At 43.5% G+C, this 25,414-nt stretch overlaps 1 protein-coding gene across 5 annotated transcripts in view; it reads left to right on the top strand.

Annotated features, from left to right (window-relative positions):
• The window catches only part of Eea1 (early endosome antigen 1), a 147,349-nt gene that overhangs the window by 34,139 nt on the left and 87,796 nt on the right, over window positions 1–25,414 (top strand). Inside the window, exon 1 of one of the 5 annotated variants that reach the window (XM_087902098.1) lies at window positions 5,811–6,046. The exons of 3 other annotated variants lie outside the window; for them this stretch is intronic. In XM_087902098.1, the coding sequence (XP_087758224.1) occupies window positions 6,023–6,046 (24 nt within the window). In that variant the 5' untranslated portion in view covers window positions 5,811–6,022. Of the gene's footprint in view, window positions 1–5,810; window positions 6,047–25,414 lie in introns of those variants that run through there. One more of the 5 variants, XM_087902101.1, reaches the window with a different exon arrangement.

The raw sequence follows: 25,414 nt of genomic DNA, 5'->3' as shown, positions 1-25,414 counted from the left end.
TCTTTGTCCATGTCCACCCATTCAAAGCTGAGTATTAGCCGACTCGATCTGGCCAGGAGCATGCTGAAGAAAGTACCTTTTAGATCTAGCACAGTATAAACCTGCTTCTTGGGATAGACTGAACTTGAGGGTATGTGTGTACTGGCTGGTTTTGTGTGTCAACTTGACACAAGTCAGAGTCATTGGAAGGAAGGAGCCTTAGATGAGAAAAGGCCTCCATGAGACCCAGCTGTAAGGCATTTTCTCAATTAGTGATCAGCAGAGGAGGGTCTAGCCCATGGTGGCTGGTGCCATTCCTGGGCTGGTGGTCCTGGGTTCTATGAGAGAGCAGGCTGAGCAAGCCATGAGGAGCAAGCTAGTAAGTAGCATCCTCCATGGCTTCTGCGTCAGCTCCTGCCTTCAGGTTCCTGCCCTGTCCCACCTACCTTCAGTGATGAACAGCAATGGAAATATGAGTCAAATAAACTCATTTATTCCCAGCGTGCTTTGCGATCATGGTGTTTGGTCACAGCAAGAGAAAACCTGACTAAGACAATGTGGGTTTGGAACCGTTGGGTGGATGCCCTGTACTCTCCTGTTCACTCCCTGGAGATCCTGGGCTGGCCTGTAATCACCTGTTGCCAGTTTTTTAAGAGGCAATAATGAAGTGGCCGGGGACCAATATGCCAACTTCAAGAAACCTATTAATTTGCACTTTAATTCCCCGTTTGGCCTCCAGTGTCATAGTGTATTTCTTTATCTTGACAGGAGTAGTGTTGGTTTTTAGTTCTACTATTACTGAGTTGGGTTGCTGGGGCTCCAAAGTCATAGAGTATTTCTTTATCTTGACAGGAGTAGTGTTGGTTTTTAGTTCCACTATTCCTGGGGTAACTGGTGGGCTGCTGGTCATGGGATGGGTTTGTCTCTGCCCAAACAAAAGGAAATTTCTGTTGTAGGTCTTGTAAATGACCAGATTTCTTCTCCAGAGGAAGGCTGTTTAACAGAATATACTCTTCCCCCAATGGGCTTTTAAATTCCATTAATGTCATCCTCTTCAAAACATATTTCTGCCCTTAGTTTGTGTAGTAGTAGGTCACGCCCCAGCAGAACGTCTGGGCATTTAGGCACAAGGAGGAAAGAGTGGGTCACAGTCCCAAGTCCGCATTTCACTTAGAGGTCCAGGAGTAGATCTGTGAACCAGAGCTCCTTGATCAGTCTGTTTCTTTAGGGGGCCTTTAGGGTTCTTGCCTTTAAGACTCCCTTTCAGGGTTCAATTAAAGACACCATGGATAGTTGGGGGGGGCTAGAAACCTGAGGGTAAAGATTTGAGGGGTATGAAAATCTCCTCAAACAGGAACTGTCCATCCATATTTTTTTATTCTTTCTTCAATCCATCATTTCTCATGGTTACATCAGTTACTTGTTCTCCCTGTTCTCAGGTCTACATTTTCTACCTTCTCCTTAGTTCTCTCCATTACAAACACTCCCAGTCATAGACACCTTTAAAATTAGCAACTCCCCAGCTTTAGCAGGTTCCAGGGCCGGAATTCTCTTGCCCCATGGAAAATCAGATAAGAGTTCTCTCTCTCTCTCTCTCTCTCTCTCTCTCTCTCTCTCTCTCTCACACACACACACACACACACACACACACACACACACACACTCAGATCCACGGGACTGGCTTGTACACGTCCAGTGAACTCCTTAATGGAGAAAGTTAGTTAAGAAAGGAATTGAATCATCATGGAATTCTAGAGGGGAAGGTTAGTGTGCTACACTTCATCTTTAGGTGGTTAGTAAGGAGCTAAGAAGTTTATTTATGAATAGGGCATGGATTGTTTAAATCAGCGCATCACTTCTTTTCTCCCAGCATGCATAGAGGCTGTGATGTAACTAGGAACCTACCTGTGATGTAACTAGAAACTGATGGCTCTTGATCAGATAGCACATCCACTGGACACTGTAATTTCTATGGACCTAGGACTGGAGTTAAGACTCACTGCTCTAAGTGAAGAAGAGACCCAGGCCTCTAAATGATCAGTTCCAGGCTATGCTGTTATCAGCTGTTCTGATCATGGGTGTTGTGGGGTAAAACCAGAGCAGCAGCTTGGACAGGGAGTAATTCTACGTCCTTGGGTATCTGTGAATACCTTAGATGGGATGCTCTATGCCTGGTCCCTAAGCACTGACCAAATGCCTGCTGATAAAGATAATTGCAAGAAGGTAGATCTCTGCGCTTGCCTAGGGGAGAGGAACAAGGCCTGGCTAGTGGGAAACTGTTTTCACTAAACAGTTCTGAACTGTGGGAATTAATCCCCAAATATATAAAGGTAGTTAGTTACAGAGAAAAATCTACAGCAAAGGACAGCCACTTTATCCACAAAGCAGTAAGGCCAAAAAGCCTTGCCTTTTGGTTTAGCCTTTAACAGATCCCTTGGTTCTAAGCTGCTCATGAAAAGATGGCTGAGCAATTACTGTATAATGTTGTGGCTTGCAGCATGTTTCTTACCCAGTGGCTCATCTGTCTGATTCAAAACTAAGCGGCCTTGTAACCATGAGGGAATTGCTGGGGAACCCCTTTCCCCTTTCAGAGTAATCCTGGGCTGGGTGTTGGCTGAGCTCAGGCCCCATCTGCCTGTATCTACTTGGAACAATGATGCAGCCTCCCGTCTTTTGGTTTGGTACTCAACTTTCCAATGGCACACTGATCTTTCCTTGCACATTTGTTTCTCCAATTGCCAGTCACTTTACAGTGGGCACATTAATCTTTTCACTGGAGGGTCCTTTTCTTGATACCCATGACTCTCGGCTTCTTTTATAGATGCTGTACACTGAGATGGCTCTTCCTCAAAGGTTGCCACCATTACCTTACCTAATTTCCCGGTCTGCCTATCCTCTGGGGGTATTCCTAGTGTACACTTGGGAAGCAATTTCAACTTCAGAGTCTTCTATTTTTCTAGCTTTCTTCTTCAGATTGATTGGAGTGTAAGTCTGAGAAGCTTCCAGAAGGCATTCCAGAAAAGCAGACAGGACTGACTTGAGCCCTAGGTTACCTCTTAACCTTACTCAGGAAAATTTGTAGGGCACTCAGCTGTAGCCGGAAGACCTCCCAAGAGTCTGGAGAAAGAGGTTAAGAGACTCCCTACCTTGTACCGGCTTCCAAGAAGAAATTACTTTCTCAACCAGTGCAGGGTTACTGTCGGTCTCCCATCTTCCCCCAAGACCAGCTTTTGGTCTTTCTGTCGGACTCTCTCCCTCTCTTCAGTGAAGAGAGTCAGAAGTAGCTTCTGTCATCTGCCCAAATTGGTTGGTGTGCATAAAACAGCATTTCTAGTAAACTCTGTGGCTTCTTTGAGAAAGAGAGGTTCTGGAATCTCCGATTATACAAATCAGGAGTAGAGAAGGGAACATAAACCATCACAAATTGAGGTTATTCTTTCTGCCTCTCCTATCCTGGGAGGGCCCCATACTAGGGGCCTCACTCAAGGAGAGAATGCCCAGAGATCAGGCCCCTGAGGAGGATCATGAAGGGGAGGGGGCAGGGAAGGCATCTGGCACCTTGCAGGAGGCCTGGTGTATCCTTAAAAGAGGAGCAGGTGGGGAGGAGGTCTCCATAAGGGAGTCAGAAGGCACTAGGGGTCAGAGTCAGGGTGAACAGTTGGTTGGGGTTGGTAAGAGGAGTATCTCCAGTGCTTTATACCTTTGCTCCAGGTGTACAGGGGGAGAGTATGTCTTCTGAGGGGGACCGCTAGGACCGGAAGCAAAGTTTCATTTACTTTCTCTGAAACAAAAATGGTGGTGTTCGGGGAGGGGTCAGGCCATCGATTTTTTTTTTAAAATTTATTCTGGATTGGGACTCCTCCAAGAACCTCCAGACCACGATGATGGGGAGTTGGACAGGGTGCCTGTTTAATTAAAGAGCACATGCTTGTAGTGAGGAGCTGCGGGCAGGCCTGCTTTTCCCCTTACCCGGCTCCTGCACTGCTAGCTTAGTCCCAGAAATAACAACACACAAATTGTATTCATTTAAGCACTGCCTGGCCCATTATCTCTAGAGAGTTAGTTACTGACTAACTCTCATATCTTGATATTAACCCATTTCTAATAATCTGTAGCACCACGAGGTGGTGGCTTACCGGAAAAGATTCAGCATGTCTGACCTGGTGGCTGGCTCCATGGCTTCTGGCTCATAGCCCTCTTCCCAGCATTTTGTTCTGTTTACTCCGCCTACCTAATTTTCTGTCCTATCAAGGGGCCAAGGCAGTCTCTTTATTGACCAATGAAAATAACACAATAGACAGATAATCCTCCTCCATCACATGCTGCACTTGGTGCAGAAGAGAAAGATTTAAGGATGCTTAGGTTGGTCAGCCCATCTGAAATGAAGACCAATTAGGGAACAAAAAGTAGGTAATTTTTTTCTTATATGAGCCCAATTTCTGGACTCCTGGGGCTTTTCTCCGGAAAGCCTAAAATGAAACTTCATCAGGTTCAGGGGAGTTATTTGGGTAGAAGAATTCTGACCCATCGTTTCACTTTTCTCAAGAATGATAAACAATCTGCACAATACAAAACAGACCAAGTTCTAAAATCTGGTAGCCACCCAGAATCCTGAGCAAACAGAGAGGGCTGCTTGTGTCCCTGCAGTGCTACTAATTCTGAAACTGACCCTGTATTCAGTTTTTTTTTTTCACAAATCCCCAGTATTGTGAGCTACAGACAGAGAAACCTTACCTCCCGAGATACCTCTTTTTGCACAATCTAGGCATTGGGAACCTGCCGCAGGCATCCGGCAAACCTCAGCTCCCAGGCCACCAGGAACCCTCAGGATATCGAGGCTCTGTCATGAAGTCTAGGCATTGAGAGCCTCTCTCAGAGGCCTCCCAAGCACCGGGACTCATTGGACTTATAACAGAACAACCTTGAATGTATATTACAGGGAGTTAAAAGACAAATACAGAAAAACTACATCCCCCGTTAACAGGTGCAGGGGGGGAGGGAAGCAAGCAAGCAGTTTAACAGAAGCCAAGAAACACACAGCTAGTTGGGGCATTTGGGCCACAAGTTTCTACAACACGGTTGGGCGCTTTCCCACCGGAGGGAGTAGAAAAGGGGGTTGGGTCAGTTTCAGTTTAAACGAAAGATGGCTCCAGCTTTAATAAGACGAAGAAACCTTTGCCCCCACACAAAAGGATAAACCCAAACCCTCTAGCTAATTCAAAACCCAGCCTCCTTCCATGCTTTATTGTGACTCTAGGGGCCATTAGAAGCAGGAAGGACGCGGATAACCTGGGACTGGCAAAGCAGAGGGAAGCCTAACACAGTGAAGGAAGCCTCGGTTCTTCTGGCCCACGTTGGCGCTTAGCGGTCGAAATCAGCCTTTCCAGCCAAGATCAGGATCCGGCTCCGGGTCAGCGCAGTGTCTATCTAGAGCGCAAGCAAACTTCCATCTCAGGCTGGCGCTCGTCCGAAGGTGGCTCTGCAGCCCGTTTCTCCAGTCCCGGAGAGGGACGCCTCCACACGGGACGCAAGAATCGCAGCCCAGATCCTCCGTCTGAACTCAGCCCTCTTAAGGTCCAGAGTACGGTCCAGCGCTCGGACGTCCAGGCGCTCGCCGGAAGAAGCCGAGGTCCCAGCTTCCTGCCACCCGTCTGTCACGCTATCCCCGCTTGCAATTGGTCGGAGCTCCGGGTCGGCCCTCCTCCGGCCCCGCCCTCCCCCGCTGCTGGCCAGGCCGAGGAGGCGGGGCGGCAGCGACTCCGCCCCCCGGCCACGGGCGGGCCCGCCCAGCTGTCAGTTACGGGGGCGGCCCGGCAGGCGGGCGCTCGCTGGCTGGGTCCTCGCTGGCTCGTGCTCGTCCGCCGCCTCTCGCCGCCCGTGGGGAAGTCGGGGCAGCCAAAGCAGCGTCCACCGCCGCTTCGCCCCCGCCCTCCTCCCGGCTCGGCTGGTGGCCCTCGCGCCCTCCGATCCTGAGTAACCCGCGTAGGGCGCGGAGCGTCCCCGCGGCGGCGGCGGTGGCGGTGGCGGCGGCGCCGGCCAAACCATGTTTAGGAGGATCTTGCAGAGGGTAAGAGGGAAAGCGTCCTTCCGGCAGCACGTGAGCGCGAGCGTCCGAGCCCGACCCCGGGCAGCCGAGGCGGGCATGGTGGACTCCCGGCTCCGCTAGGCCCGGGAGTGGCGGCTGCCGAGGCCTGCTTGTCCTGCCGGAGCCGGGCCGCGGGGGGGGCGGGGCTCAGGCTGGAGCCCGGAGGCCCCGGGGCCGGCTCCCGCTCCGGGCTGTCACCGCGGGCTGGAGGGTGTGGTGTCCGTGAGTCCCACCGGGCTCCCCGGCTGTGGCAGCGCGGCTCTGGGGGTCTGCGGGGAGCTGCGGGAGACCGTGGGGCCCTTCCCTGTCCCTTCGTGCCTCCACCTCCCCACGACACGCACCTGCCTCGCCTTCCTCATCTGCACCGCACAGGGGGGTAGTAGGAGACCCGGCCTAGCGCGGGCCTGAGCCCTGAGACTGAAGATGCTTAACTGACAAAGTCAGCGGAGAAGGAAGGAAGATCTTACTCACTGCTGGAAACTTTGAAAGAATTACAAGTGCATTTTCCTCTCCAAGCCCCAGAAAAAAAAAAAAAAAAAAACCAACCCAAAAACCTTATTTTAGTTTTCCAAGAATAAATGGATCGAACAGCAAATGCACTCCAGTTTAGTTCCTATCAGCGACATCTCAGTTTAAAATCTGGGAAATGTTGAGGGTTAAAAAAAGGTTAAGAGCATTGGAAAGCTGTAGGTGTTTTGTTTTGGTACCAGTTCCTAGAATAACATAATTAAAATCTCTTCTAATAAGAGTTGCCTACTCCAGTTTTTTTTTCTTTTGGATAGCTTCCATTCTCTGCCTTCTGAGACTAGTACATGTGAAGAGATGTTACTCAGAAGGTAGGAGAAGTAGTTCAAAGGACAAGAACTTAGTACATTTGTAGAATTTGGTTAAGGAATGTGCCAAGAAGTGTTGAGTCACCCAGTATACAGGAAGGGAAGGTCCCTGCTTAGACAGCTGCCGTCAGAAGTTGAAGTCGTCTGAAACTCGGTCTTCTAATCAGAGGAGAAATGGTTAACTCATGTCTCTGACCCTCTCTATTGACATTTGATTCCCCCCCTCCGTTTTGCAATTGTTTCTTAGTTTTTTGTATTTTGTTTTGATTATCAGTGATTTGGCAGCAAGGAAGGTCATGCCCTTTGACTCTCCTCCTCGGTTGATTGATTCCTTGATTTACTTAAGGGCCTTTTATCAATCTTGGAGGCACTGATTCCCTCATGCCTCAGGCTGTATTTTTGCCAAAGTTACCCAAGAAACAGGAGTCTGCCTGTGGTTTGCCTTAAAGTTTTATAAACAGCGGTTTCTGATTGGGGAGTTGTTCCTGGCAGCCTCAGTGTGGCTTTGCGAAACTATGGGATGCTTTGCAGTACTCTTGATGCTGTGAAGCACTGGGTTTATGTGAAGGTCGTTTTTACTGCTGTTGTGTGTCTATCTGTCCAAGAAGTTTCTGCCAAAACTTAAAGAATGGTATTGACTGTGGCTATTGTTGAGATGTGTTATTCAATCATCGTGTTTGAGTAAGTCAGATGACACCTGGGCTTTCCAGCCTTGGACTGAGAGATTCTTGTGAGCAGCCTCACTCTTTGTTGTCGGGGTGCATTTGTCGATGGCTAACATTGTCCCTGGCTTCTAGTGTGTAAATGATAGTCACATTCCTTCCAATATTGTACCTGCTTTGAGGCAACCAAATGTATCTCCAGACTTTACTAAATGCCCTCTAGGAGCTAAATTGCTCCTGAATGAGATCCACTGTGTGAAAAGCATATATTCTTCAATAGAAAATTTTGAAATATTTCTCATACTTAACTTTGTCTCCTAAAGTTTAAATGTTGAGCTGCAGAAGAACCCAGGCATTATATAGTAGGAGTTGGGAAATGGTTTAATAAGATGTGGCCCTCCTTTTAGAACTCAGAACCTGGTTGGGGAGGTGAATATCCAAAAGTAATTGCAGTGCTGCGAACAAGAAGGAGGAGGAGCGCTCTGGAAGCCCCTTCGGAGGGTGTCAGGCAGTTATGATAAGCTTCAGGAAGGAGGGCGTATTTATAGCGTGAGAGGGAAGGACGTGCCAGGCAAAGGGAATAGCCTTTCTGAAAGTGTGGAGTCACAAAAGGAGCAAGTGATTCTGGGGAAGATGAACAGTGAGGTTTAAGAAGTGAGATGTATTCAAGGAAGGGCGGAAGGTGAGGCTGCTCTAGTGGGTAGTGACCAAATTCTGAGAGGTCCTGCGTCTCTTTGAAGGAGTTCAGGTTTGTCTTGTGTCTATTTTAATGCTTATCATTTCATAGGGGTATTTTGATGAATCTTAAGGTTTGTGATTTATATTACTAATATAGATCCTGGAACATATATTTTTTTAATTAACTCTACAGGTGGTTTTTGCTAACAGAACATGAAACTTTAAATTATATAAATGTCAATTCTTTTATTTATCTTACCCTGACAATCTTTTTTTCTCAGCACTGATATTAAGATATAATATTAAAACTACTGATTTTTATGTCTTAAAATCTCTAAAAGTGACTGATTTAGAGGTTTGTTTGGAATGGTCTCCATGCTTTGAGTTATAGTTTACGTCTCTAACATTCTGTTTGTAGAAGATCTTTCATTTTGGCAATTATGATTTTCTTCTGATTCGATTTGGATAGCATTATAAGAAAGAAGAAAAGGGCATTGCATGTATAGTCGGGTATAACTCTGTCTTTGAACTTTACCGGTAAGGCCTCAGGGCACTTCACATAACTTTACTCCTCCTCTTCCGTTTCTCTCTACATTTCCTTCTTATCTTTCTTTAGCTTACTAAAATAAAGGTGTCATTGAGACTTAGAAAGGCCTGGGAAAACAACTGTAATGAAGGTACTCTGATATGTATGTATTGAATGTTTTGTTTTATGGTAGTAGCCTAGGATCTCATTTACATACAGGTGGTTGTGAGCTGCTGTGTGTTTGCAGTCAGGGCTCTTAACTGCTGAGCCATCTCTCCAGCCCCTAGTTTAGTTACATTTCTGTTGCTGATAAAACACCATGAGCAAGGAAACTTAGAAAAGAAGGCATTTAATTTGGGTCTTACGGTTTCAGAAGTTAGAGTTCATGATGGTGGAGCAAAGGCATGGCGGCAGGAGCAGCTGAGAACTCAATCTTGATGTGCAGTTCGGAGGAGTAGAGGGAGACACTGGGAATGGCTTGAATCTTTTGAAACCTCGAAGCCCAGCCCCAGTGACACACCTCCTCCAACAAGGCCACATCCCAAACAGTTTCATCAGCTGGGGACCAAGTATTCAAACCTGTGAGTCTGTGGGGGCATATTCTTATTCAAACCATACTTTGAATAATACTTTGAGAAATACTTGCACTTAAGGCTCTCAGTGGCCAGAAAGATGATCAGCATTTACGACATTAGGCAGTTTGCAAACTCAGTGCCATTTCTTTCTTAAAGAATATAGAATCGGGGCTGGAGAGATGGCTCAGTGGTTAAGAGCATTGCCTATTCTTCCAAAGGTCCTGAGTTCATTTCCCAGCAACCGCAATGGTGGCTCACAACCATCTGTAATGAGGTCTGGTGCCCTCTTCTGGCCTGCATGCATACACGCAGAAAGATTATTGCATACATAGTAAATAAATATTTTTTTAAAAAGAATATAGAATCATTTAGTAATAGAGCATTTGATTTTCTTTTGCTGATAAATATGGAAACATTTCTAAGGAAACAATTCAGACTTGTATAAAAGGACAGGCTGCTTTGCTGGTCATTGGGTTATCTCTTTGGTTTTACAAACCAGAAAGTAGAAAGTGAATGAGATGCCATGATTTATCTATATCAGTGAAGTTGGTAGATTCCAAAGACTACTAAAGACTAGAGCCAAATTTTAAAAGAAGACTTATTTTCCTTGTATGTATTCTACCTGCATGTATGTCTGAGTACCACATTCACAGTTGGTGCCAGTGGAGGCCAAAAATAGGCAGTGAATCCCCTGGAACCAGAGTTAACAGCCAGTTAGTTGTAAGCTGTCTCGTAGGGATAGCAAGAGAACTCTAATCCTGTTTAACATCAGCAAGTGCTCTTAACTACTGAGCCATCTCTCTAGCTCCTACAGCCAAATTTTCAAGTTCCCAGTCCTTTTCCTGGAACTTTGCTTCATTCCTCTCCTTAGTGCTCATTTGGCATGTTTAGCACTGTGTAAGACGCAGGGTAAGTGTGAGACCCAATCTCTCTTTCAGGGACTGTCTGTGTGAAGTGCTAAGGTAAATGATAGAGTCATTCAAGGCTCTAAAGTAGTACAGAGGAAGCTCACCTTGGATAACACTGTCCTTAGAGGGGGCCTTGATGAATATATAGCAAACCTTCCCTCCTATGGCAGGAAAGGAGTTAGGACATAAGCAAAGATTTAGAAAAGGTGCAGATTTGCTGCCCTCTTGGTGGCATTTCTCCCTCCGACTAATAACTTTTAACACAATAAGTAGCCATACTTACAACACTAGCTGTATGCTAGATGCTCAAGACAGCAGGGACCACGTCTAGTCTTCATCAGTGGCTTAGAGACAGAGGTGTATTTAAAGCAGAAAGGTACTGAGAGAGAAAGTCGTAATTAAAACCCAACACTTTGGGTTGACTGCTCAGCTCTGTCCAGTGCAAATTTGAGTCATTTGTAACCCAAGATTGGTAGTAGTCATGTAAGTTGAAAGTATTCTTTTAAGCTAGTATATTTAAACTATTTTTCTATGTGTGAATCATATAAAATTATTACAATTTTGCATTTTTCATTCTTAAGTCCTTGAAATGTTGTGTGTACTTAACTCCAATGGCTTATTTTAACTTGAGCTAACCACATGTTAATCATTCAGGGGTCTCATGTAGCTCGGGGTACTATTTTGAACAGAACAGGTAGTTGAATGTCCACATACTACTATTGGAACTAACTTTGAGCTTAGATAAAGTTGGGAGAATAAAGTAATACAAAGAACACTCTTACATTCTTTGCCCCTGTTGGTTTGAATGAGAATGGTTCCACAGGCTACTATTTTTGAATGTTTGATTCCCAGTTGGTAGAGCATTTGGGAAGGACTAGGAGGTGTGGCCTCTGGAGGAGGTGTGGCCTCCTCTGGAGGAGGTGTGTCACTGGGGGTGGACTTAGAGGTTTTAAAAGCAACCCCAGCCGGTCTCTCTGCTCTCTGCCTGCTGCCTGCTGATCAAATGTGATCTCAGCTGCTGCTGCAGTGGCCTGTCTGCAGCTGTGCCCCCACCGTGATGGTCAGGGACTAGCCCTCTGAAATGGTAAGCAGGCCCCCAATTAAATGTTTTTTTAATTATTAAATAAATTGCATTGACTGTGGTGTCTCTTCACAGCAATAGAACAGTACCTAAGACAAGACAACCTGGATCTGACTGTTGCTGATATTTTACTCGATTTCTTTTTCTTCTATTTTTCTCTTTCTTTTTTTTTTTTTTGAGTCAATTGAGGATCATTCTTGTCTCATTGACTCTTAAAATGCTCATGAATAAAATGAATATTTTCTAATATTGCGTCTCCTACTCTTCTTACTGAAACTGGAGTTAGGTTTTACGTTTTAATGATTTAAAAATTTTGTCACATTGCTTTGATCTCTTATTTAATTGTTATACTTATTTATTTAGTGTGCCTTCTGTGGAGGCCAGAAGGACACCTTGTGGGAATTGGTCTCCCCTTCTACTAGTGTGGGTCTCAGCATTTGAACTCAGGTCATTAGGGTTGGTGACAGGTGTCTTTACCTACTGAACCATCTTTGCTGACTCTACTTTGATCTCTTTTAATCTGGGATATTTCCACAGTGTTTATTTGTATTTATAAAGTGCTTTAAAAACACATTTCCCCATTTTAGTTGTTTTGTGTTGCTGTAATGAAACAGTTTATAAAGAGAAATTTACTGGAAGAAATCCTTAAAGTTCTGTAGACTGGGAACCCAGGATGGAGGGACTCAGCATCTGGTGAGGGTTCGAGTTCTGTGCTGTCCCATGCGGATGTGGGAAAGAAAGAGAATGAAAGAGTGAAGGAGTGTGTGTGTGTGTGTGTGTGTGTGTGTGTATGTATGTATATATGTAGGATCATACATTCCCTCGCAATAATGGCATCAGTTCCATTCATGGAGACGAACCCTCATGATGTATGGCCTCACCTTCAGGGATTGTTGCACTGGGGATGAAGTTTCTTTGTGGCCTTTGGGGAACACATTCAAGCCATAGTGCCTTCCTGCATATTTTTCTTTTCTTTTTCCCTCTTTTTAAACTGGAATGTTTTCATGTTGCATTTAATGTTTGCTTGTGCTTTGATTAAAGTTTTGCATTCTTGGCAAGGATGCTGTTATGCTAAGGAATGTTATGTCCTCAGGTTGTCACATGGAGGTTCATAATGTCGCTTTGACATTCATAGACGATGCTAATTTTTTTTAAATAAAAGTATTTATTTATTTGGTGTTAAGGATCCAACCTAGGGTCAAGTATTTTACTGAGCTACATCTCGGACCTGATTTTTAATTTGGATTACTTGTCCAAAGTGTTGCTTGTTTTCTCCACTATACAACACTTATTATTTTTTCTTTTTTTGTAACCAATAAGTAGTTTGGGGAGATACTTTAAGAAAGTATTCTCCTCCTAATCAAAAAATTTCTGCTAGATCTACATTATTGATTCTTGCATAATCTAGTTAAGTATGGTGACTACAAAATAATGATTTTCTCCTCCCCAGCTCTCCCCACATTTGTCAGCGCCCCTTTCCTTCTCCTTTCCTTCCTTCATCTCCTTCCTCCCTCTTTCTTTTGGGTATGAACCACTGCACTTAGCATTATATCACTTGCTACGCCCTCAGTGTTCTAACTAGCTGGGTGCTTACCCTTTCGATGTGAACACACAGGGTTTCCTTATAGTGGTTCCTGTGCACCCATAACACGTGTTCTGAGTACTCTGACTTTGTGGCATAGAAAGTATCACATTTTTCCTGTACTCGTCTTTTCTGCTTACTGAAATCAGTGCGATCTCTGAGTATACTTACTTTTTCTTAATGGGGGAATTTTCTTTGAGTTCAAGGTCTTGAGTTTCTTTGCTTGTTTCTTCCAGCATACAATTCTAACTGAAACCTTCAGCTTCATTCTGCAAGAAGAGGAAGTCAATATCCTAGTAAATGAAAAAATATACTTGGGATATAGTACGAAATTAGTAATTGTTGAATAAGCAGTGAGAGGGTTCTTTTGGGAACATGAACTTGCAGTGTTGTGTACACATTAAAGCTGTAGGAAAACAAAGCAGAGAGCAGGAGTGATCTCTAGCATTTCAGGCAGTAAGTAGTTATCAGTGCTTCAGGGTGATCCCTGGAGAGAAAAGGAGAGGTGACAGAGAAGAGAGGTGATGACGCAGTGTCTGTACATCTATTGTAGGCCTGCTGTGTATGCCATACATATGATGATTAAAGCATATAGAAACCCTTATGTGGTTTGTTGTGCACTGGAAGAGAGGATTGCTTGAAGAATCCCTAGCTGTGATATGACTTACTTGGATAAGTACAAGGAGGGAATGCATGGGGAGCCCCAGGAGTACCCATTTGGGGGAACAATATTTAAAGTGCTTTGCTGGGAGGAGGTTCTCAGATTAGCTGAGGGCTTAAGTCTGATGAAGGTATTACTAATTTATTGAAGTGAATTTTTAAAAAGCAATAGCTATGGGGTTGTTTTCTTCTTGCGTAGATTTTGGTGTCTGTATGTGTACCGTGTGGTGGTTCTTTTGTGTTGAGAGAAAGTCTTGGTCTGTATCTCAGACTGCTCGTGGATTCTTGATCCTTCCTTACATTTTCTTCCTCCTCCTGCCCATACAACTTAACTGCATGGGTTTGGACAAGCAGTTTTTTTCATAATTTTTCTGGAGCTCTTTGTAAATATTAACTATCGATAATAAAATAGCTGTTTTGTTGTTGTAATTATACATTCCAAATTTCTTAGGGAACTCTTAAAAAATTCTTTTGTCTCTAGCCAAACTCTGTTTGAAATTTGATTCTTGCTCTGTTGGTGTTGGAAGGTGTGACTTTTGGAAGTGATTCTTGCTGTGTTGGTGTTAGGAGGTGGAGCTTTGGGGGAGTGATTAGGTCACAGGAGTACTGCCATCATAAGTTGAAATGGCTTTTTCAAGAGGTTGGGTTAGGCTATGCTTGCAGGCCCAGGCAGGAGGATTGAGTTTCAGGTCAGCCTGGGCTAAATACTGAGTTAGAGGACAGCCCTGTGTTACCTATCAGTGCACACCCCCAGCATCGTATTTTTGTCAGGTAGGCTCCACCTCCTGATAGATCATTCAGCTGTCAGTTAATCCATTTATAATGTTAGTGAGTGACTTTATAGTTACCTCGAAATACCACCACCAACTGGGGACAAACTGTCAATACATGAGTCCTTTTGCAATATACTTCATATCCAGATCTATAGTGTGTCATTAGGCAATGTCTACTTTTAATATTGGACACACTACCTTAATGTTCTGGTCCCTTCATATCGCTTTGGACCTCTTTCGACAGTACACGTATAGACCTGACCGTCTCTCACTAATCATGCTTCTCACAACTTACTGTTTTCTCAGATATTCTTTTTTTCCAGTCAAGTCATGCAGGGGTTATTTGATTTTTGTTTTATTTTCCCAAAGCATCTTATAGTACTTAACTATTATAATGGTAATAATTTAATTTTGGGTTGCTTCTCATGAGGGTAAGTTTGGCATAAAAGTTCAGACACTTTGTATCTACTTACAGTTTTATGTTGCACTAGATGAAACAGTGTTCCTGAAGTGCTCACACACTGTCTGACAGTTTGACAAATGTTAAAGAATCTTAATTATATTATGTATCTTCGCTTTCCTTCTCTCCTTTTCTCCTCCCCCACTCCCTTCATTTCTTCGTTCTTTCCTGTGCAGTTATATAGCTGAATCTGGCTTTCCTGGGATCTTTCTGCCCCACCTGCCTAAGTGCTGGATCACGGCTCATCCCGGTGTACTGCACCGTCTTTGCGATCTGTTTCTTTCATCTCTCCCCTCCTAAAGTTTGGAGTGACTTAGCCTGGAGATTTTCCTTTCTTAGTTCACGCAGAGTAAACAGAGTGCATGATGCGTAGTGGTCCAGTAATGTGACGTGAAGATCTGTTGGTTGTGTAGAGAGGATGATTTCACTGAGGGAAGGCCAGCGAGAATGCTATAGTATTTCCTAAAATGGGAATCACATGGATTCCCAAGAAACTTCTTTCCCTTCCCTATTTCCTTTCATTTTCTTCCATCCTCTCTCCCTCCCCCCTTCCTGATTTTGTAATTCTAGGATCAAATTTCAGATTTTGTTCATGGTAAGCAAATACTTGCCTACCGCTGAGTTATACACTTGCCAAAAGATTCCAGAGTTTCTCATTGAATAAGAACTTACGGACTTCTGATTGTTAAGTCCAGTAAATAATGAGAGCTTGGATTCTGGTAGTGGCTTTGGGGATAGAGAAAGATTGGCTTTTCAAGAAAATTAAGCAATAGAATTGATAGTGCTTTAATATTGTATTTTTTTTTGTAATTTTATTAAATTATAAAAAGTTTCCATTTACGCCCCTCCTTTTAATATTGTATTTTATTATTATTTTAATTATATGTATATGTCTGTGTGGGTTTGTTGCTTGTGAGTGCAGTAATCACACCCAGACCAGGGAAGCATGGAATTGCCCCCTGTAGCTGCTGTTGTGAGCGCCCTACATGAGTGCTGGAACTCAGGGCCTCTGCAGAAGAACACACTTTTAACCACTGACCCCTCTCTCCAGCCTTGATAGACTTCTTGACTTGAAAGTAGTTTGAATAGTTGAGATGATTGTTGAATAGGCACAGGATAAAGTTAAAAAGTAGCGAGTAAAATTTGAGAGGAAGATGAGTGTATATGAGTCTAGACATACTTGTGGAAAGATAATCTGTGGACAGCTGGAAATACGTATCTTGCATTTTGGAGACTATTGGAGGCATGAATTAGATGTGTATGAATGTTGACGAGAAATTAATAAAGTGATTTTTTTCAAAGAACTTTAGAATTTATTTGTATGTGTGTGCATGTGCATATGTGTGTATGATTTGTCCGTGTGAATGTGTAAGGCTGTAATCCAGGGGAGGATGTTGGATCTCTTGGAATTGGAGTTAACAACTGTTTGTGAACTGCTCAGCATGGGTGCTAGGATCTGAACAGATTCTCAGTTCGTAATTGAGCAGCTACTGCACTTCACTGCTGAGACTTTTCTTTTTTATTTACATCTTTGAAAATTTGTGTGTGTGTGTGTGTGTGTGTGTGTGTGTGTGTGTGTGTGTGTGCATGCGCATGCCTTGCTGTGGTATGGATGGCAGACGACAACTTGGAGTCACTTATCTTCCTCTACAATGTGGGGTCTGGGGATCAAACTCAGGTTGGCGGTTTTAGTAGCAAGTAACTTTACCCACTGAGCCTTACTTCCGGCCCTCCTTGTTATAAAAGATTGTTAAGTGTGATGGTTAGTATTGTCAGCTGGACACCTAGGAGGCGAGTCTCCTAGTCGAGCTTTGAGGAGCTGTTTGGATTAAGGTTGGCCTTTGGGATGTCTGTAAGGGACGGTGTTGACTCAGCTAACTGATGCAGGAAGACCGTTCCCTGGGCAGGGGCTCCTGGACTGAGGACGATGGAGAAAGGAAGTGGAGCTCTCTAGCATCCTGTGTTCATCCCACACGAGCCGTGCCAGCAGGCGCGGGTCAGCAGAGTCACACTCTACTCTTTCCTTGTCTCAGTTGAGTTTTATATACTATGCAAATGTATAAATTCTCCGGCTTCTCAGTGGTACTTTCTTTGAGTTTTCATAGGTAAATAGTTTACCAATGAAATATTTTAAGGATTCACAGCTTTATATCATTCTACCCCAAACTATATTTAAGTGGAGATCATATTATTAATTTTTGGGAGCAAAAAATAATTTTGTAGCCTAAGGAGGCGTGGACCTCACCATGTGGTCTAGGTAGCATCAGGCTCCCAGAGGTCCTCCTGGCTCGGACACTGAGGGCTGGGATTACAGTTGTCAGCCCTCACGCTGGTTGCCAAGATTAATTTAAATAATAAATTATAAAAATAAATGATAGGAATCATTGAAAAGCTCAAAAAACTTTAGAAGTAGCGTAGGAGTGTGATGTAGAGGATATTTAATGTTTAAAATGCAAACATTGAAGCCAAGTGGAATCTCAACCCTGCGCTTGTTATGTTCCTGGGAGAGTTGATGGGTGCCTTGTGTCCACCTGTGAGTTTCAGTCACCGTATGATTGAGCGCAGGTCAGCAAGCTTGGCAGCGTGTGTCTGTATCAGCTGGGTCACCTCTGGTCACCTCTGGCCCTGTGCTTGTGGTTGAACAGCTGAGTTAGCTTCTCCAACCCTTTGTCTTTAGTTAGCATTGTGAAAATTCATTGCTACAAAAGTATTTGGAATTGTGATTGCTATAAACTTGGTGTGTTAGCTGTTGTTATTATTAGTTTAATACAAAGTACTCCCTCCAGTCAACTACCTGGACACTTATTTCGTGTGAAACTCAGTTTTCATGTAAATAAGTTCTGAAAATGAAGATGATATAGAGGAAGTTGGTAAGCTGTGCATTGTAATGAGAATATTGCTTCAAAGCTACTTTGATTTTGTTAAGCTTTGATTTCAGATCTCAGAGAAAGCAAAGTAATCACTGAGTTCTGGTTTCTACCTTGTTAGTAATATAATATTAGAAAAATTTTCATCTTTTTTCTTTGGTGCGGGAGAATTATCTGTATTCTGTCAATTATATTTTAATAAAACGCTGATTGGCCAGGCAGGCAGTATAGGCGGGAAAGCCAGACAGGAAGTAGGGGTGGAGCAAAGAGACTGGGAGTATTCTGGAAGCAGAAGCTCTCTCTCAGCCACTCCTGTGCAGACCACCGAAGAGGCAACATGTAAGCTGTCACACTGAGAAAGGTACTGAGCCCATGTGGCTAACATAGATAAGGATAATGGGGTAATATATGTTATAAGAGTTAACAAGAAGCCTGACCTAATGGGTCAATCAGTTTATAACTTTATGGAGTCCTGTGTGTAATTTCTCTTTGGGATTTGCCGGCTGTTGGGGTACCGGGCAGGACGGAAATCCCAACAAGCCGGCCCCTCATGTTACATATGGCGCCCAGACGTGGATAACTGAATCCACAGAAAGCCTGAGAAAGCTTGGAAAAGAATAAAGCATGGCTTCTTGGTGGCAGCAATTTCTCAGATCTACTTTGCTTGCTAGAGGCAAGCAAGCGCTCTCATCTGAGAGAGGCTTCCTGACTCAGCTTTAGCTGCAAAACCTTGCAGCTCTTTTAAGAGGTCCTGCCGCGAAGCACTTAAATGGTGTTGATGAAAAGCTGAACGCATGCTTTTCGGGTTTTCAGCAGTAGCAGGAAAAAAGCTGCGCTGTTTTAAAATGCCGGCTATCTGGGCTGTCCTGCCAGAGCAATCTCTGACTCTTTCAGACAGGCAGTCCTACTAAGTGTGGTCTGTGAGCAGAATGCTCCAGCTTACTTGCTAACAAGGACCTTGAAACGCCATAGAGTTGTGGCAACAAAAATGGCTACAGCCAGTACCTCCGTAGAGGCTGGAAAGTTAAGGATCTAGCTTTCAAAGCCACGGCTTTCCGTATTGCTTAGTAAATTAATGGCTCATGTGGTCAGAAAAAGAAAAATATACAGTAAAGAGAGATTCAAAGAGGAAGAAAACCTCTAAATGGTTTACAGTGTGTATATGCAGGCTAAAAGTTAAAGTTCTTAAAGTTAAAAGGAAAGAAAGAGAGTAGTTGGGTGTGGTGGTACACACCTTTAATCCCAATGCCTGGGAGGCAGAGGCATATTGACCTCTGTGACTTCAAGGGGTAGAGGTAGATTGACCTCTGTGACCTCAAGGTGTGGTAGTACACGCCTTTAATCCCAATGCCTGGGAGGCAGAGACAGAAGGATCTCTGAGTTCAAGGTGTGGTAGCACACGCCTTTAATCCCAGCACTGGGGAGGCAGAGACAGGAGGATCTCTGAGTTCAAGGACAGCCTGGTCTACAGAGTTATTCCAGGACAAAGCTATACAGAGAGCCTGTCTCAAAAAGTAAAAGTAAAAATAAAAGAAATAGAAGTAAAATAAAGCTGCATAAAGATGGAAAATACACAGAAAATCTTGATACTGTATGTTATGCTCTCCTTTAATTGTTTGAATGCTGAGGAAGGAGCAACAGTCACCAAAAGACATTTGTTAATAAATGCTGCTGAACTAACCCAAGATAGACATTTTGAAAATACCTTGGCTTCAAAACTGAAGTCAAAAGGTATGTTACTTTGGAGAAGAGATTCTGCTTTTGTTTCCACAGAAAATGAGAGGCTATGGATTTATTCAGAGTTAAGAATAATCACCTTTGACCAAGGGAGGCCACCTGAAAAATCTCCGATAGGAACAGATGGCCCAGATGACAGAGGTCTACATCCAGAACTGATCCAAGACTGCTGCCTGAGATGATCGAGACTCACAGGATACTCCAGTCATGACTTGATTATAACTCTAAATTTTCTTTAGGCCTCCTTAAGACTATCAGCGCCCCCAACCAGCAGGAAGTAGCTTGAAATACTACGCCCATGTTCCCAACAAATGGATTATGGGTATTTTCCTTTGTTTAAAAAAAAAGAGAGGGAAATGGTGCGGGAGAATTATCTGTATTCTGTCAATTATATTTTAATAAAACGCTGATTGGCCAGGCAGGCAGTATAGGCGGGAAAGCCAGACAGGAAGTAGGGGTGGAGCAAAGAGACTGGGAGTATTCTGGAAGCAGAAGCTCTCTCTCAGCCACTCCTGTGCAGACCACCGAAGAGGCAACATGTAAGCTGTCACACTGAGAAAGGTACTGAGCCCATGTGGCTAACATAGATAAGGATAATGGGGTAATATATGTTATAAGAGTTAACAAGAAGCCTGACCTAATGGGTCAATCAGTTTATAACTTTATGGAGTCCTGTGTGTAATTTCTCTTTGGGATTTGCCGGCTGTTGGGGTACCGGGCAGGACGGAAATCCCAACAAGCCGGCCCCTCATGTTACATTTCTTATTTGAAGGTCCTGCCTGGCAGAGCTCTAAAGCAGTTTTCAGTCTAAAGGTTTTATTTGAAAATCAAGGAAGAACAAGGCTTTTCACAGGTCGTTTGCAAACCTCCCAACATAGAATCTTTTGTATGTTAGATATAAAAATCTTGACATGTTTTGTTGTTTTCTGCCTCCTTTACTGAGAAAAGACAACTGTCTTCAGAAAGCAAGGTTTTACTGAAAAAAATTCAGTAAGCTGGACTGTCACAGCACTTGTCCTGTAGTAAACTCCAGAAAGTACCCCCCACCCCAGTCTAGCTCTCTACGGTATCTCACACAGTAGTGTGACACCCACCTCTCCATTTAGGGTGAAGACACACCCCTAGTTGCCCAGAGTTACAGCTGCTAGTGACTCATAACTGTCTCACCCCCTCCCGGGGGGGCTGTCATAGCAAATGGAAAGCTGCCCTCCCACCCCCACCCCCCACCAAGATCATATCCTGTTTCTTGAAGCAGCCTCCATCTTGTTGCTGTCTGATGTGGAGGACGTACAGGACTATCCCTTTGCTTTCCTCAGGGACTGGATCGTGCACCAGCTGTCATTGTGGTTCTGTCGCTGGTCAGTACTGCTCAGCCTCTCCCTTCCCCAGTCACACTTCTGCCTCTGTGTACACACAGGTGTTGCCCTCAAGATCACGTCCCCATGAACTTCCTGCATGTAGAGTTCACTCCAAGTCTGTTTCCTTGGAAACTGGAATTGTGACAGCCACCTACAGTTTGGGTAGATGTTGATTTTATTGAGTTTGGTATTTTACTTTTTGAGCTTCATTTTTTTTTTTTTTTTTAAATTGGAGATACCGGGAATTGCCAAGGCTTCATGGATTTGAAGGCGTTCCTCCACTGTTGAAACTGATGGTCTGTGTACCTTTATACAGGTGTCTATAGCCAGTAGACTGGAATTCGTTAGTTATGAAGTACTGCATAATAGTTTTCCAGCTCTACTCACTGGGACGTTAAACAGACACACGCATGTCATGTTCTGAAATTTTTATTGTCAGGATCTTTCTCTGTTTATTCCCTTATATTTCTGAAAAGCATTTAGACAGGATCTTAGTGTGGAATCCAGGTTAACCTGGGACTTAGGATCCTCTTCCCTTGATCCTACGAGTGCTGGTGGTATGTACCACTTGCCTGAGCCTTGGTACATTGGAGGCTTTTTTAAAATGAGCTCTCTCGGAACTGGCCTCTGAGTCCTTGTTTTGGCTGCTGTGTGTCAGTCTGTACATACTTGTCTGCTTCGTTTACTGCACTACACTGAGTAGGTAATTGCTTTCATGTAACTCTTAATAACCACTAACTTGTTTAAAGATCTGAAAATGACTCTAGGAAAACTAAGCATGAAAAGAGAGTAGGCATATATTTAGATTTAGTTTCTGTGAACATATGTGTAAATTAACTAAGGGCTCAGACGAGTCATGAAATGAGACTTTTGAAGCTGGGAGGTGTTAAGATCTTGCCCTGTCCTTAGCTTATTAATGAAGGAGCTAAGATCACAGAAATGAAATGTTCCATTTGCTGTGTTGGGTGAGTGATGAGAAATGGAAGGCTATGGGAGTTGGAAGCCCAAGTTTCAGCTGCAACCCCACCATTAGGCAGCAGGGGCATTCTTTCTAGGCGACTTAGTTATTCTTTCTCGGGCATATTTCTCATCTATTTAGTGATAATCAGCAGATGATTTTTGCTCCAGCCCCCGGATTTGAGACTTTATTTTATTGTTGAGACATGCCATGTACCCTAGATTGGCGTCAAACTCACAGTGATCCACCTGCTTCAGCCTTCTCCAAACCAGATTATTTCTGAGTACCTTTCTAACTTTATAATTTAATTGTAGATATTTTGGGAGAGAGAGGTGTACTTCATAAGTGTTTACTATGTGTAATTTCTCTATCACAGTTAACCAACCAGGTGCTTACTTAAACATCTTATGCCTTATTATATCCTTACTTGCTTATTTGTTTGTGTTTGTTTATTTTTGAGACAAGATTCGTGTAGCCGAGGCTCATCTAGAGCACATTCTGTAGTTCAGATTGGCCTTGAATTCCTGTTCTTCCTGCTTCCAACTCCCAAGTGCTGGGACTGCAACTGTGTACCCCATACTCAGTTAACATTTTATATTCACTTTTTTATGTGTGTGTGCACCTGAATACATGTATGAGCACCATGCACATGCAGGTGCCCTTGGAGGCCAGAGGAAGGTGTCGGATACCCTGGGGCTAAAGTTACAGGTAGTTGTGGGCCTTCTGACATGGTCACAGGGAGGCCAGAGGAAGGTGTCAGATGCCCTGGAACATTAATAATTTTACAGTATTGGTGGCACTGATAGATTATTGTTAAAGTTGTAGATGACTCTTAGGTTAAGTACAGTTAAGTACAGTAAAACAATAGAGATTATATTTAAATGAGAGTGGATAGAGATGAGTTGGAGTTAAACGCAGTGAATTTGCGCAGACACTTACTATCCATGCTTTATAGTGAGCTGTGGACGCAGCTGTGGAGTTATGGTGCTGTTGAGGTCTCCACATCAGGCCCTATTATAACAGAAGTCTGAATAAGGCTACATGAGGATTCAGTGTTGATCAGGATATAGTTAGCTTTAAGAAGAAAGAGATGAAGGCGCTTTCTATAAAAAAATCATTAAACAAGTTCAAGAGTGTTATGAATTAATGATGATTAGCTTGAAGAAGGTTAGTTTCTAAGGGGGAAATCAGAATAGAAACTAAAGGACTTGAGCTTATGGACATGCGGCACTTGATGCTGAAATCAGGGAAGTGCGGGTCATTGCTAAGGTCTTGCATATTTTCCATAATTGCTATTGCTAGTTATCCAGTAACATTATATAAACACAATCATGTTGTTGTACATGAGATTTTCATTTTCCCCACTTGTTTGAAGATCTTTCAATGTCAACACTTTCACTAATAGCTGTACTGTTTTGTTTTAATAATGGTTCTCAACCTTCCCAGTGTGGGGACACTTTAATACAATTCTTTATGTTATGGTGATCCCCAGCCATAAAATTATTTTTGTTGCTAATTTGTAACTGTAATTCTGTTACTATCATGAATCATAATGCAAATATCTGTGTTTCCGCATGGTCTTAGGCGACCACTGTGAAAGAGTCATGGAGCCCCCAAGGGGTTGTGACCCACAGATTGGGAACCACTGGAGCAGATTATCAAAGCTTGATTCATTCCCAGTTTTCTGGTTATAAATAACTTTGCAAATAACATGCTTGTTCATATGTGAGTTTATTATTATGTAACTGAATAGCAGACAGGACTCAAAGTACGTGTGTGTGTGTGTGTGTTTGGTTATGCTCTCACTAGAGGATTGATTTCTGCAGCCCAGTGAGCACAGATACTTGGAGGCTGAAGTAGTAATGGGGTCTCTGCCCTTAGCCACTGGAGGAAGCTCCCTAACCATGGCAGAAGCTTTAGGCTCAGGGATCCTCCAACAAGTCTGCCCCAGACCAGACTTTAAGGCAGTTGTCGTTCTCTGATGAGCAGGCCTGGTGGGAAGTGGACTCTGCCTCTTCCAAAGAAGGGAGGATCGTCTAGGGTGGAACTCGTGGCTGCAGCCAAGCAAGTTCGGTTTCCCTTCCTTCTTTTCTTCCATTGGCCCCTGTAGCAGTTCTGGCTCTAGCTCTGGAAGGTCCTAATTTATGGCATTACCAGGGTGCTAGCCAGGCCTAGTTTGCTTGAATGTGGATATGCAAATGTGAAAAAGTAGGACCCAGCAGGGAAGAGTTGTCAAACCTGATGGGGGAGGGAAAGAACCCTGAGTTGGCCCAGAGTTGCCAAGCATTCATAATCAGTCCCTGTGAGTTTTGTCTCTGCAGAGGTAGAGAAACTGTAACTTGTTAGAAAGTTTTAGACTGTTCTTGTCTAATGACTTGCAGGCTGCCAGTTGCTTCCCTGCTTTCTTCATCTAGAGGAGAGAGAGAGAGAGAGAGCGCATGCGCGAGAGAGAATATTTGCGCATGTGCACATGTACTTGTGTGCTTCTTGTGGCTGCTGCTACTGCACTAACATTTATCAGCACTCTGCTTTCTCTAGCTGCTTCGCCCTCAGAACTTGAACCTACTAGTTATCAGAAAGAAAGCTCTGATAGACAGACAGACAGATGGACACACACACCCCAGCCTATAAATGTACATGTGAATTCTATTGTATTGTATAATTCTATTGTAATCTGAAGAAAATTGCATGGACACCTTTGAATTGATAAGAGAACATTGCATAGGAGAGTTACAAGGGCATTAAAACACAAATGAGATCTGAATCTAACACCACTTCGGCTTTGTATTTTAAGTATGTCTGCCGAGAAATATAAATAAGCTACATAGTGGAATTTAAAGAATTTAATGAAAGCGCTTCTTTTTAAAATTATTTTATGTACATAAGTATTTTGCCTGCAGGTATATTTGGCATTTGTGAAGGTCAACAGATCAGGTGTCAGATGCCCTGCAAATGGAGTTAAAAGATGGTTGTGAGCTGCCATGTGAGCCCTCTTGAAGAGAAGCTGGTGCTCTTAACCATTGAGCCATCTCTCCAGCTCCTAGAAGTATTTCTTATTGGAAGGAGAGAGTCAGAGATTTTTTTTTTATGTCATTTGAGTCAGAAAGACTGATTTCACCATAGTGAAATGGCAGTGAGTTTTCTAAGTTTTAATTCCTTCTATACACATCAGTTGAAAAGTTTCTGTAAAGGAATCTTTAGCACTTAGGACGCTAAGGCAGGAGTGTCATACATTTAAGGACAACCTGAACTATACCATGAGACTTGCTTCAAAACAAACAAACAAACAAACAAATAATGATACAACTTTTATCAAATGTCAGAGCTGCTTGTTTATCTTGAATTTCACTGTATCCCAGGAAGACAGAACAAATGAGTAATTTTCTTTTAATTATTAAATTTTGGATAAGAATTGGTATACTAACCTTTTAGTGCTGATCACTTATTTTTCTATTCTAAAGAGAACTCATATAGTTTTAGAATAGGAATACTGAGTCCTGAGGGGGAGGGATTTGTTGTGGACATCCTATTTCCGGCTGAGTGTTCCAAAGTCTCTCACTCTCTGTATAATATCTGACTGGGTCTCTGCAGGGCAGAGCTTCTCTGAAGACGGTTGAGCAGGCGCTGCTCTGCTTCCCTGGCCAGAGGCCTCTTCCTTTGTTCTTAGTTCTTAGCAAACACTAATTTTCAAC

Source organism: Myodes glareolus, chromosome 26 (assembly GCF_982192425.1).
Source record: "Myodes glareolus chromosome 26, mMyoGla1.1, whole genome shotgun sequence".
NCBI lineage: Eukaryota > Metazoa > Chordata > Mammalia > Rodentia > Cricetidae > Myodes > Myodes glareolus.
The sequence above is the reverse complement of the archived record's forward strand: the minus strand, read 5'-3'. Positions and strand labels throughout refer to the sequence as shown.